The sequence below is a fragment of the Barbus barbus genome, assembly GCF_936440315.1.
Source record: "Barbus barbus genome assembly, chromosome: 25".
NCBI classification, from domain to species: Eukaryota; Metazoa; Chordata; class Actinopteri; order Cypriniformes; family Cyprinidae; genus Barbus; species Barbus barbus.
In genome coordinates this window covers 17,098,724-17,111,637 of record NC_136753.1, presented here as the reverse complement: position 1 = coordinate 17,111,637, position 12,914 = coordinate 17,098,724, and the positions used below count along the sequence as shown (strand labels likewise).

At 35.9% G+C, this 12,914-nt stretch overlaps 1 protein-coding gene across 1 annotated transcript in view; it reads right to left on the bottom strand.

The window, feature by feature from the left end:
• Positions 1–12,914, bottom strand: part of LOC306845086 (tyrosine-protein kinase JAK1-like) — a 36,238-nt gene that overhangs the window by 14,948 nt on the left and 8,376 nt on the right. Inside the window, exons 3-11 of the mRNA XM_079377648.1 lie at positions 12,006–12,129; positions 9,443–9,596; positions 8,953–9,116; positions 8,272–8,620; positions 7,961–8,137; positions 7,052–7,209; positions 4,349–4,463; positions 3,208–3,406; positions 476–585 (exon numbers count right to left, since the gene is read on the bottom strand). Of these exons, the coding sequence (XP_079233774.1) occupies positions 476–585; positions 3,208–3,406; positions 4,349–4,463; positions 7,052–7,209; positions 7,961–8,137; positions 8,272–8,620; positions 8,953–9,116; positions 9,443–9,596; positions 12,006–12,129 (1,550 nt within the window). The remainder of the gene's footprint in view (positions 1–475; positions 586–3,207; positions 3,407–4,348; positions 4,464–7,051; positions 7,210–7,960; positions 8,138–8,271; positions 8,621–8,952; positions 9,117–9,442; positions 9,597–12,005; positions 12,130–12,914) is intronic.

The following is a 12,914-nucleotide window of genomic DNA, read 5'->3' as shown; positions in this document are numbered from 1 at the left end:
AAATATTTTTGCAATCTAAATTAATATATTATAAAATGTAATTTATTCCTGCAATGAAAAAGCTGAATTTCCAGCAGCGATCCTTCATAATATCCTTCAGAAATTATTGTAATGTGCCGATTTGGTGCTCAAGAACCATTTCTTATTATGTTGAAAAGTTGAAACTTAACCTTTCATCAGTTGTATTCATTCTTGAGAAAAGTATTAATTTCTTTAAATCTTATAGACCCCAGATTATTATACACTGTAGGGTATAATAACTTGCATGCCATGTCTCTATATACTTTAATAAAAGTATAACAAAAAATAAAAATAGTTCCATGGCCAGTATATTTTCACTCACCAACTATGGAACTCCCTTTAACGAATGTGTACAGTATATTTTTGACCATTTCTGTATTTAATTTTATTTCTTACAAGCAGGCCATGCAAAACGTCGACAGTATGTTTGGATAAAAATCCATGAAAATATCACCTGTACAATCTCCTCCTTAAGGATGCGGTGGAAACTCAGCTGGCTGACTTGAGGTTGTCTCTGTGGGGCGGGCTCTCGGTCTCTGGTCATCACTAATAGGTTGGAAATTTCTGAAGGACAGAAGAAAAAAAATTGTGATTTGTGGGCACCATATAAAAAGTTGAGCATCTGGTATTTTCAATACATCTAAATACTTGAGTTGGCGTGCAGACACGGTATAACAACCCCCACCTAAACAGAGAATGAGGAAGAGGAAGCTGTGCAGTGACAGTGCGCAGTTCAACAAAACATCTCACTTGCTACATCAAAACAATGAGCCTGTGTGGGTCCACGTGTGCAGGTATATTAAATGTAATTTGTGTTTATGTAAGTATGTGTGTGTGTGTGTGTGTGTGTGTGTGTGTTGTGATGTTAATTTAGCAGCATCAGCTGGTCTTTTGTCTACTCGCTGACATCATGAGATACAGAGCTCTGTTTTTATGAGTGCAAGTAGGGTAAAGAGATCAAGAGATGTGAACAACGGAAACCCACATTTACTACATTTCCTGCCTGTCACTGATGCCTCAGCATGTACTTTTAGAGAAGCAGATGTAAACAAGCCCTGATGCAGTCTCTAATGTGCAATAACAGGGCGTTTTTCACAATCAAAATATTCCTTATGTTTGTGTTCGCATAAATATAGAGCTACTGCATAAGTGCAAATACTGATGGTACACTCAAAGAAGAAGGATATTTAGTGCCTCGGGAATCACATGTACCAGTACACCCATAAATCTCAATAAACTGCAATATTTTCATATATATAATTTTTCCAAAAACATTTTAATACTGAAATTTTTGTGAGAACATTTTTGACTAATGACAACCAAAATCACTTAACCAATTCACTGAATCACAATCTAAAGACAAATATTTATATTAATTGATCTGAAATTGGAAGATGTGGCGAAAAGTTACATTTAGACCCTGGTTTCTCTGCATTACACAGACATCTGTCATACTCTCTTAGGAACACTTAACTCGGTCAGGCTGGGGATCCAACTGACGGTTAACTGGATAAAGGATCTGATCCTGGCTCAGTTAGCTGAAATATGAGACTGCACAACTATTAGCTGCCAGATGCACAGCTGCCCGAGGTCATACGAGGATATGACTGCATGCATGTGCATGCTGATATTTGACTTCTCTAGAGAGCACTGTAACACTGACAAAGCAGCACTACAAAACAAGATAATTCCTCTTTCAGCTTGAACCATTAAAGATTCTTGTAGGGATGTACATGCTTTTGAGACTTGGAAAGATTTGGTTTGAGTGAGATGATACAAAAAAAATGCATATTCAAGAAGAGAAAGCCATTCCATAAAGTATACAGTTGCACAAAGAAAACAAAAATAACGACTTTATTCAACAATTTGTGAATTAAGAAAAGAAAAGCTCTAAAGAATATTCAAGCTCCAAAAAATAACAGTCAAATCGATAACTTCATTAAGGCATGTCTTTTCCTGTTAAGCATCATACCAAGTCTTTAAAGCTTCTGATAATCTAATTTACTTAGAGAAGTGTGTTTTTATCAGTCTTTCTAGCACTTATTTACGGAGATGTATTTTTATATTTCATCTGCCTAAAGTTTTACCTGTATATTTACTGAAAACTCAACTGAACTTTCATGTTGATAATTAATGTTAACACAGAATTGTGGTTGGTGGCATTGGCAGGTATGTCAACAGATGCAAGAAGTACAAATTATGAGTGACAATAAAAGGCTAGTAACTATGTCATCTGCAGATTTTAATAGTGTATTTCACACACCGCACCAAAATTTTCACATCCTCATAACTGCTCAACAATTTAACAAATCCCCATCAAGACAATACTGAGATCCATTCATCGGGCACCAGTTCACATTGAACACTGGAAAATCCTGACAATTCAGCTAGCAGCTTCAAGTAAACTCGGCAAAGCAATGACTTCTGATTTCATTTTCAGTATAAGACAGGACTATTCACATAGGATAATGTGCTAGGACTGCAATCTATCAGTGGCTCCACAGAGAGAATTTTAGGGGCTTTTTCTAGTGGAAATCCCAGCCTATCTGAAGGCTGTGCATTATATTTACTTTAAATCAAAGTAAAACACAGGACACAGTTCCAGTTTAGCTTCACCTCAGACTACAAATATGAAAGCAGGAATCTCTACAAAATTTTGTCAGTAAAACTAATAATCAAATTAATTTTTAACAATCAGATGAATGGATGATTGAGTTGATGGATGAGCAGATGGACGGGTGAGTGGGTGATGAAGTAGATGAAGGAACAGATAAATGGATGGATAAATGTATGAAGTGGTTGAGATGGATGGATGGATGAAGAGATGAATGTATGAGGTGTGTGAGATTGAATAATGGATTTATGGATAGAAGGATCAATATTTGAGGCATTTGAGATGGAATCTCAACAGGCGAATCAATGTATGAGGGGTTTGGGATGGGTGGATGGACTGATAGACTGATCAATGTATGACATATTTGGGATGGTTGGCTGGCTAGATGGACCAATGAATGAGGTGTTCATTTAGGATGGATGGCCAGACAGAATGGACAGACAGAAAGATGTATGAGATATTTGATTTGGATGGATGAATGTTTGAATGAGATGGATTATCTGCATCTCTCAGTGATACTGCATAGGTGGTCCTCTATAACATGACTGATTGAGCAGAACGAGTGCTGGTACCTCTGGGTTGTGGTGGGCAGCAGCGACGCAACTGGAAGCGCAGGTTCTCTGTGCGCAGGTTCTGGCCCTGTAGGTGATCCAAAAGCTCCTTCAGAGTGGGCCTGAATGTCTCTGTCCCATACAGTCTGTAACCTTGCGGACTAGTTTCAATTTGGAAGTTCTTATACTGGGGAACAGGCCTGGATTCACATAGGTCCATCTGAAAGAAAGAGAAGAAATACATGAGAGACAGAAAATAGGGGGAAAAAACATGATTAAACACAAAACAAAAATCCAAGAGAAATGGTGCATGAGAAGAATAGTGAAGGGAGAGAACAGGATTTGTTAAACAAATGTTGGGTGGCTGTAAACCGATCTTCCTTAAGATAAGGTAAGTTTCCTTTTGTTTGGCAGTGAGGCAACTAGCTACATTGTACATAATGTTGATAGCATTAAACATACATAAAATCTAGCCTGACACTGTGTGCACATTTACTTCCTTGTTCCTTTGTTAACCCTGCATATATGTATTTAACAACTCATATACTTCCTGTTGATCAGTACAGTTCAGCTCAGTTAAATCAACTCAATTATATTTGTATAGCATGCTGAACAAGGGAGTTGTCACTGAAAAGCAATGCAAAGAAACAGTGCATCAGTCTCTGATCCAGCATGTGTAACAACCCCAATGTGCTTTGTGGTTCTGCTCCAGATACTTATACAGTGTAATACAGTTATCACATTAAATAATAACTGCCAAGAAAATCTGAAAATGGATGCATTGTCTTGGTCTGATCAAAAAAAAAAAAAGTTCCAAAAACAAGTTCTAAAAAAAGTTCTAAAACAAGATCCCAATTGTTATTCATGGCTAACTTCTGAAAAGAGTTTTCACACTGATATGCTGCCAAAATGTGGTGTTGCAATATTTGACAGAGAATCAGTGTCATATATCATATGAACATGTGTCATGGTCAGGGAGAGACTGTACTACAAGAACCAGATCTTGTTTTCCTGCAGAGAATACCACAAGAATTCAAGACTTGTCCTGTCCAAGCAAGAAAAACAGGACAAAGGGTTTCGGTTACCAGCTTACTGATTTCACAAAAATGTGTATCCCAACTGTACAAATTAAACTAGACTTTTGTGTTTGGTATGTGTGTACCTCAAAGCAGACAACAGTCATGATGATGTAGTTGTAGTCTGTGCAGCTCCAGCGCAGGACGTAGGTTCCTTCTTCATTACCCTCCTGACGAAGTTTATGAATAGCATACTTTGTGCTGTTAAGAGATAACAGACAGAACTAGTCGCAAAATTACTTTCCTGAAGACAGCTGTTATAATCCAAACTGATACTAAATAACTACAGCATGAAAAGCAGAAAATTATTTTACCATGATTACAAGGTGTTCAGACATAACACAAAGTGCTATTGAATATAATTTCCACCAAATCCAACTCATGAACTTAACTGTTGGTTGTTTATGTTAGTCAAGCATCTACAGTGCCCTCCATAAGTATTGGAACAGTAAAAACAAAATTGCTCTGTTGGCCATGAAGTCATTTGCAAATATGATTAAAAGATGAATATGAGACAAAACTACAGAATGTCACATTTTATTATTAGCCGTTTCAACACATACATGTTTTATCAAATAAAAAGAACAGCACTTTTAGAGTTCATCCCACTCATTGATATGAGCATAAGTATTGGGACAGTTGAACATAAGGCAGATATAAAAGATTAAGAGCTATTATTTAGTTGTAGATCCCTTGCACACAATCACAGCAGTGAGTCTGTGACCCATAGACATCACCAGACTCTTGGTCTCATCCTTTGAAATACTTTTCCCAGCCTTTAATGCAGCCAATTCCAATTGTTGCTTGTTTTGGGGAGCTTCTGCCTTTACTCTCCTCTCCAGCTGGTGAAATTCATGTTCAATCAGATTTAAATCTGGAGACTGACTTGAACTGGCAGGGTGTTTTGGGTCATTATCCTGATTCAATATGAAGCACTTCCCAATGAATCTGGTGGCATTTTCTTGAATATTGGTAGGCAAGATGGTTTTTTACCCTTCCAAATTAATTCTGCTACTGTCATCATACATTAAGTCATCAGTAAAGATGAGAGGGGCTGTTCCAGAGACAGCCAGGCATGCCATAACACCACCTCCATCATGCTTTACAGATGAGCTGTATGCTTGGGATCATTTGCAGTTCCCTTTTTTTCTCCACATTTTTGCTTTCCCATCACTTAGATAAAGGTTCATCTTTGTCTCATCGGTCCATAAACACAGTTCCAAAAGTCTTCTGGCTCACCTTTGTGCTTTTTTGCAAACTCTAATCTTGCCTTTCTATTTTTGGTGCTGGTCAGAGGTTTGCATCTTACTGTGTAGCATCTGTAATTCTGTGTCAAAGTCTCCTGAGGCCAGTAGATTGTCAGAGCATTACCCCAGCTTTCTGGAAGGTATTGGTGATTTTACAGACACGTCTTTTAGGGTTCATTTTCACAGCTTTTATGATTTGTCTGTCATCAACTACTATTGTTTTCTCAGCCGATCAGGTAGTTGTTGGTTGCTGGTGTCGCTGGTGGTTTCCAAACTCTTGATTTCTCCATGCCCTTTGTTTTTGCTATAGCTCTAATTGACTTCCTCTTTTCTTTTAGCATTCAAATTGCTTGCTTTTCTCTCAAAGTCAGCTCCCTCGTATTCATCCTGGTTTGTGTGTATCATCATCGAATGCAAGATTCAGAATGCAGAAGTAATGGATATAACGGATACAACACATTCCCTGCTTTTAATATCTGAACAATTAATGCAACAGGACACAGCTGATCACTTAGAAAGACCTGGCAAATGTTCCAATACTTATGCTCACATCAGATCGGGGGATGAAACTGTAAAAGTGTTTTAAGAACTTCTTAGCTGGTAAAACATCTATGTGTTGAATCACCCCATAATAAAATATGACATTCTGTAGTTTTGTCTCATATTCATCTTTTAATCATATTTGTAAATGTCTTGACTCCACAGCCAACAGAGCAATTTTGCCTTTACTGTTCCAATACTTTTGGAGGGCACTGTATATTAACCACCATTTTCACTAAATAAACCTAACCAAATGCATCTCGACTTCTTTGTCGAGCAGTATTAAAATTCTTATTGCCACTGAATTCTTCTTGTTTTTTGATCCATTATTCATACTTGTGTAATGTCTTTGCTACTTGATACACAAGCACATTCTTAAAAGTCTAATACTTGTAAAAATGGGCTTCTTGACAAATAGCAATGACACTAAACTGGTAACACTTTACAGAGTCACATTACAATGGTCATAGAAATATACATGTACTTATATTTAATTACTATAGTGATATTAACAATGTGTGACTATTGTTAGACTGCATCTTATGACACCGCAGCATTTACACAACCATTCAAAAGTTTGAGGTCAAGATATTTTAAGGTTACTGAAAGAAGTCACCAAGGCTGCATTTATTTGATCAAAAATAGAGTAAAAGCAGTGATAGTGTGAAATTTTACTACAATTTATTTTACATTTGAATATCTGTTAAGATGTATTTTTAATTGCTTAATATTTTGTGAAAACAGTGATACATTGTTAGGAATATTTGCTGAACAGAGTTCAAAAGAGCATTTATTGAAAGACTTTTCTTTGTGACAATGTAAAAGTCACTACTGATCAATTTAATGATCAGTTTGAAAGAATTAATTTCTTTCAAAAAACAAAATCTGATTGACCCTGAACTTTTGAACTGTATAGTATATAATGAAAATATTTCCTCAAACTATTTGTGTACCTAGTATCCTTGATTTGACTATAACCAAAGTATGCTAATATGGTCATACCAGATAGGTCCATGACAGCCATTTTCTAAATTCTGGACCACTGATGAGGGTGCGACTTCAGTGCACAGGTAATGATGAGCATCTACAATCAATCTGAAGTAACCGTCAACCAGTGCAGCAAAGGACAAAGCTGCGCCACGATAAAACAGGTCCAACTCCTGTGGAGCAAAGAAGAGGAATACCTTTGTAGGTTAAGAACTATAACATGTCTGTCACTACTATCTACTTCATCCAATAAAATGAATTTTTATACACGTATAGTCATGCCTGTTGATTTATGGATTAGGAGTATGAATCATAACCTTTACACCATATTCTGACCAGGTGCAGAGTTCTTGTCCTAACTTACCACAATAAATAACATATTTTGCTGATAACTAAACACAGCTGTATTATGAAACCCTGCCCATCATTAAAAGGATAGTTCACCCAAAAATAAAAATTCTGTCATCATTTACTCACCCTCAAGTAGTTCCAAACCTGTATGAAAGTCTCTGTTCTGCTGAACACAAAGGACGATATTTTGAAGAAAGTTTGTAACCAGGCTGTTTTGGGGCACCATTGACTTCCATAGTATTTTTTTTCTTACTATGGAAGTCAATGGTGCCCCAAAACAGCCTGGTTACAAACTTTCTTCAAAATATCGTCCTTTGTGTTCGGCAGAACAAAGAAATTGATACAGGTTTGGAACTACTCGAGGGTGAGTAAATAATGACAGAATTTTCATTTTTGGGTGAACTATCCCTTTAAATCCTGTTCCACAAATCAGACTTCAACTTCCGCTTCATTAAATATCAAATATTCCCTGATTGGTTATGGCTGTATCATATTCAGCATGAATGCTTGTGCTGGAATAAAATTGCACCAGGTTAGGACACAGTGTAGCAGAAACCGAAATGACAAAATTACCATGGTTTTATTGTCTTGTCTGTAAATGGTGACACAAGACTCCTTAATGACGATGTGGGTGATTTCAAAAAAGTCAGAGAAAAGTGTCCATCTGCGGTCTTTCCTTTTGTCATTCTTCTGCTTGTTGACAACCTTGTTCTTTTTAGATTTGGTTTTGTCTTTCACTATCAGAAGATTCTATTCAGAAAAGATTCAAGATGAAAAAAACAAAGCGGTATTGAAACAATCCATGACATAAAATCCAGAATTGCTGCTAAATTTGTAATATTTTAAAATCTGCAAGCTCACAAAACCTAAAGTGCTAAACTCACTGGTACAGGCTTTCTCCTCCAGGAGATCCCAGTGGTTCCGGACACTTGCACTTCATAGCCCAGTCCATCATCCCCCAAACGAAGTGTGTGGGCCGGAGATCCCTCGCTCTCAGCTGATACTTTCAGGCTCTTGAGGTCAATAATCTCCCGACCCAAGCCCTGGGTCAGTGTTTCAAGAGTGGAGAGATACTTGACCTTCAGGTCATAGAGGGTTATGTTGCTGTCCTGGATAGTCTTGCTATTGAACTCGTTGAGGAAATTTCTGAAAACGTTGTTGATGCGTATGCGTGTAAGGAAGTTGCGCTGCTTAATGGCCCGGTTCAGACAGTCCGGAATGAATCGCTTGTAGCTACAGAAATCGAGAAGAAGGCTGAATAAAATCACTTGCTTTAAGGCAGAAAACAAATATGATGCTTCCTTTTAAGTACTCATCAACACATACAGCAATTCCAGCATTTATTACATTTCTCTCCGGGATACTTGAATCTGACTGGTCAAAAATGACAGCATTGTAATACAAACATACAAGTTAGACCTCAGAATGCTCTAACTGACCAATCAGAATCAAGTACTCCAAAGAGAAGTGTAATAAAAGAGGTTTATAGTTGGAAGCGCCATTTAAATATTATCGGTTTCAATCATTTTGCAGATGTGTTGTATAAAGAAGATTGTATGGGTCACCTTGTCTCAGCTCCAGCTCCTGCTAAAGGCAGATTATTGCTCTTGGCATGATGGGTAATGGCCAAAACAGCCATTCCCAAACACTCGTTCTCTATCTCATGAAGCTCTACCTCACTCTGGGGAACGCGCACTGGAGCAAGTCCCCTCAGAAAGTCATACTGGCCCTAAAACATAACAAAAAAAGAGTGCAGTATGTGCCAAGCAAAAACGTTAACATGATCTCTCTCTCACACACACAAGTTATTAGACACTACTGTTCATAACAGCCCCAGAGATGTTTGAATAAATAGCAGCAAAAAAAAGACATTTAAATACATATCAGACTTCAAAGAAAACAACCAACATGATAACAGATACCACATGAGAGTATTTGAATAATCAAACCACAAAGCTCCTGTAGTGAAAAACAGGCAATATTACTTTTGTTTGAAGTTGTCATAGTGACATGAACAACCATGTAAGTGATACCTCAGGTGTTTCCTGTACTCACCTGTGCAAACAGGTAGTCAAGAGATGCAGCATCTAGTAGAGGTGTCCCCTCAGGGCCCTTCTGAGAGACTAAAACCCCTTTCTGCTTGCAAAGTGAGTGTCTCCAAACTGGAGATTCTGTCTCACTAGTGCCATGCCAGTTTGTGAAATAAAACCTGTGTAAACAAGTAAAATCAGTTGTTAAAGGATTCATGGATGTTTTTCCATCTACACATACTTTTATGTCCCAGGGTTTTTTCTTTTTTTCAGTAAATCTAAACACATTTGAACTTTTTCTTATTTTCACATCTGTCACATTGAACATTTTCAATAAGCATGCCTTTTAAGTTTGAATTTTACTTTATTTTGATATTTACTGTGTGAAAATGCTTCATTCATTTTTAATAAATTACAACCAAAGATTTAATACAAGTTAGTGTACACGTTTACCAAAGAAGCAACAGTGTCAGTAAAGATCATACAATATACTAAATGCTGTGTGAAGAAAACTGATAAAAAAGGTAAATATCGTTGAACAGAATATTTCTGTCAAATTATGCAATAAAATATGATATATTATGGAGCAATATAGTATTACTGTAGTAGTTTAAGAAATATCCCTGTATGACTGACAGAAGAGAAATTAAGTACAAGTACGTAAATATGCACAAGTGTGTGTGTGTGTGTGTGTGCGTGCGTAAACACTACATAAAGGATCACAACAAAGGCTTACATTATGTAAATATACTAACATATGGTAAATAAGGTGCACAAGCTACGTGCACATGTGTCAACAATCAATAGAGAAAAGAATAACTACACCACCCCATTGCCACGCGAGCGAGAGCTCATTGTAAACAGGAAGCAGCATAAGTGAGAAAAGTGTGCTATATGCCACAGAGGAACAGAGGGTGTGCAAAAGTTGACCATAACCTGTTTGTGTGCACAACAGGTAAGATTCAAACAGGGAGATAGCTATTCTCTACCCACCACTCGCTTTGTATACAGTAATTGACTCTTATCTTAGTTTCACTGGTGAAAAGGGGAAATTCAGGGGATCCTATGTTTTACTCTGAAAGATTTACATTTTATTGAACAATGAAATGTCTTTCAGAATAAGAGCAGCCTGAAACCATGTCAAGGGATTTGTTTCTTTCTTTATTTATGCATTTATTTTTTATTATTGTTCTGTCTGATTGTAAAAGATTTGTAACAGGTGTGCAACAGGGCTCTGTACTGTCAATATGCATTTCTAGCATTTAAATACTAAAGTTGCAGTAAGTGATAAAAAAAAAAAAACAACACTGCTGAAAAGTGGATTGGACCAAACACGAAAACACACGTAGCCAATCAGCAGTAAGGGGCGTATACACTGATGGTATGGTAGAGAAAAAAAAAATAAAAAAAAAAAAAAGACAAATGGGTCAGAGGAATGTCACTTTAAAACAAAAGGTTACGATCAGGCTAAAAAAATAATAATAAAAAAAAAATTCCAGAAGCATTTCAGAGCTGGAGAGACTAGGATGCCTGAAAACAGATGCAGAAGGTTCCTTTATTTCTTCTCTATACATGAGTAATGTAGGTTTTGTGTTTCACAGAACTAAGATATGCTGTCCTTTGATTGAAAATACTTGTGTACATCAGCTCCCAAAGGGTGTATGAAAAGTGAGAGAACACACTCCTAACAATGTTTTTTCTTTTGGTTCCCCTTTTAGTGATTAATTGTTGCATGTGTTGCATAGAGTGTATGTGAATATGGGGGAGGAGGCATCAAGATGTGTGATCCTTTTGGTTAGGGACGTGTTTATGTTGGTAATTTCAAATATCAATAGCATTTTCCAGAATTCCCTCACTGCACCTTTAACAGAACACTTGACATCAAACAATAAATTTCACTAAACCAATCAATAAATGTCCAGGTTATTTTTCACTTTAAAAAGACAAAAGAAAACAAATTGTAAAATTGCATTAAATTATATCTTATTATTACTATTATTATAAGACATAACTATATATATATATATATATATATATATATATATATATATATATATATATATATATATATATATATATATATATATATATATATATATATATATATATATATATATATATATATATATATATATATATATATATATATATATATTAATACTTCTTATTATATTAATGAGAATTTGGTAGTGAAAATGTTCTTAATAAATCATTAAAATAATGTCACACAATGCCAAAAATTTTAATATCTCTGCTTTTAGACAAACAAAATTGCTAGAGAATTAGAATGATGCGAGCCATACTAGGTTCTCCATGGAATTTCTAATGGGGTTTTTGAACAGCAGTTTTGAATTTTTAATGTAATGTTACATGTGCTTTAAAAATGTAACAAAACAAAGATGCTACATAACACCACACACCATTATCTGCAACATTTTTAAAGCACACTATTATCTCAAAATTCAAGTTCCATGGTTTTTGCAGGTTAAAAAAAGTCTGTTCAAATTTGATTCATTTTTTTATTTGTAAACCCAAAAATCGTACATTTTTGGGGGTTTTAGCAGCAGCATTCAGTTGTGCCAACTCACCTCATACGGTAATGAAGTTTGATGCTGGTCTCCTCCGTGATCTTAAACACGTGATTGGGAGCATACCAAAGATCCTGGCTCTCTTCATACAATGCAAACAAGTTGTGACACAAAGGTGAGATGTCTGGGGAAAAACATTCACAATAAGAGCGTGATTCAAACGGTTATTTTTATACCTGCCATTCTTATAGAACTCACCAGCAAATAACCTAATCAGATGAGGCCTAAGAGGAAATACTCATAGCTAATTGCTGTTTATGAGAAATGTTTACCAAGCAAAAGTATTTGACAAGCTTTTACTGGAACATGACACAAAAGTGGATCAAAGGTTTGCACATCTATGCAAAAGGAAAAAGATACAGTACATTTGGTTTTAGTTTGAACCTGATGTACTAAAGTTTCACATCCCTTGAGCTTGAGCAAGTGTGAAATAGCCCTATAATTTTGCTTGAATTGGTTATTTTTTATCTTTTCATTTTAACACAAGTTAATTTAGTGTGTTTGTTTTACTTTTACTAGATTGTTATGTCTACAAAGTTTTTTTGTAGTTAACATTTTTAATATTTAATTTTTTAGCATAATATACAATGCAAGGAGTATGAACAAAACAACAAAATGAGAATGAAACAAATTAAAGAACAAAAATAATAAGGCTAACACAATGTTTCCATTTATTTTTGTGTCGGTTTTAGCTATTCACTTACAGTGAATTCAAGATATATATACATATTTGCTCCCTGGGAGTTGAACCTACAATCTTAGCATGGTTAGTGCCATATTCTATCAGCTGGATTAGTAAAAAAAAAAAAAGAGGCGGAGTACTGAATACATAATCTTTGACGTAAAACCAGTGGATAACTACTGAGTGTGAAACAAACTGTGTGAAACAAACACCATCGTAGTTCCTCT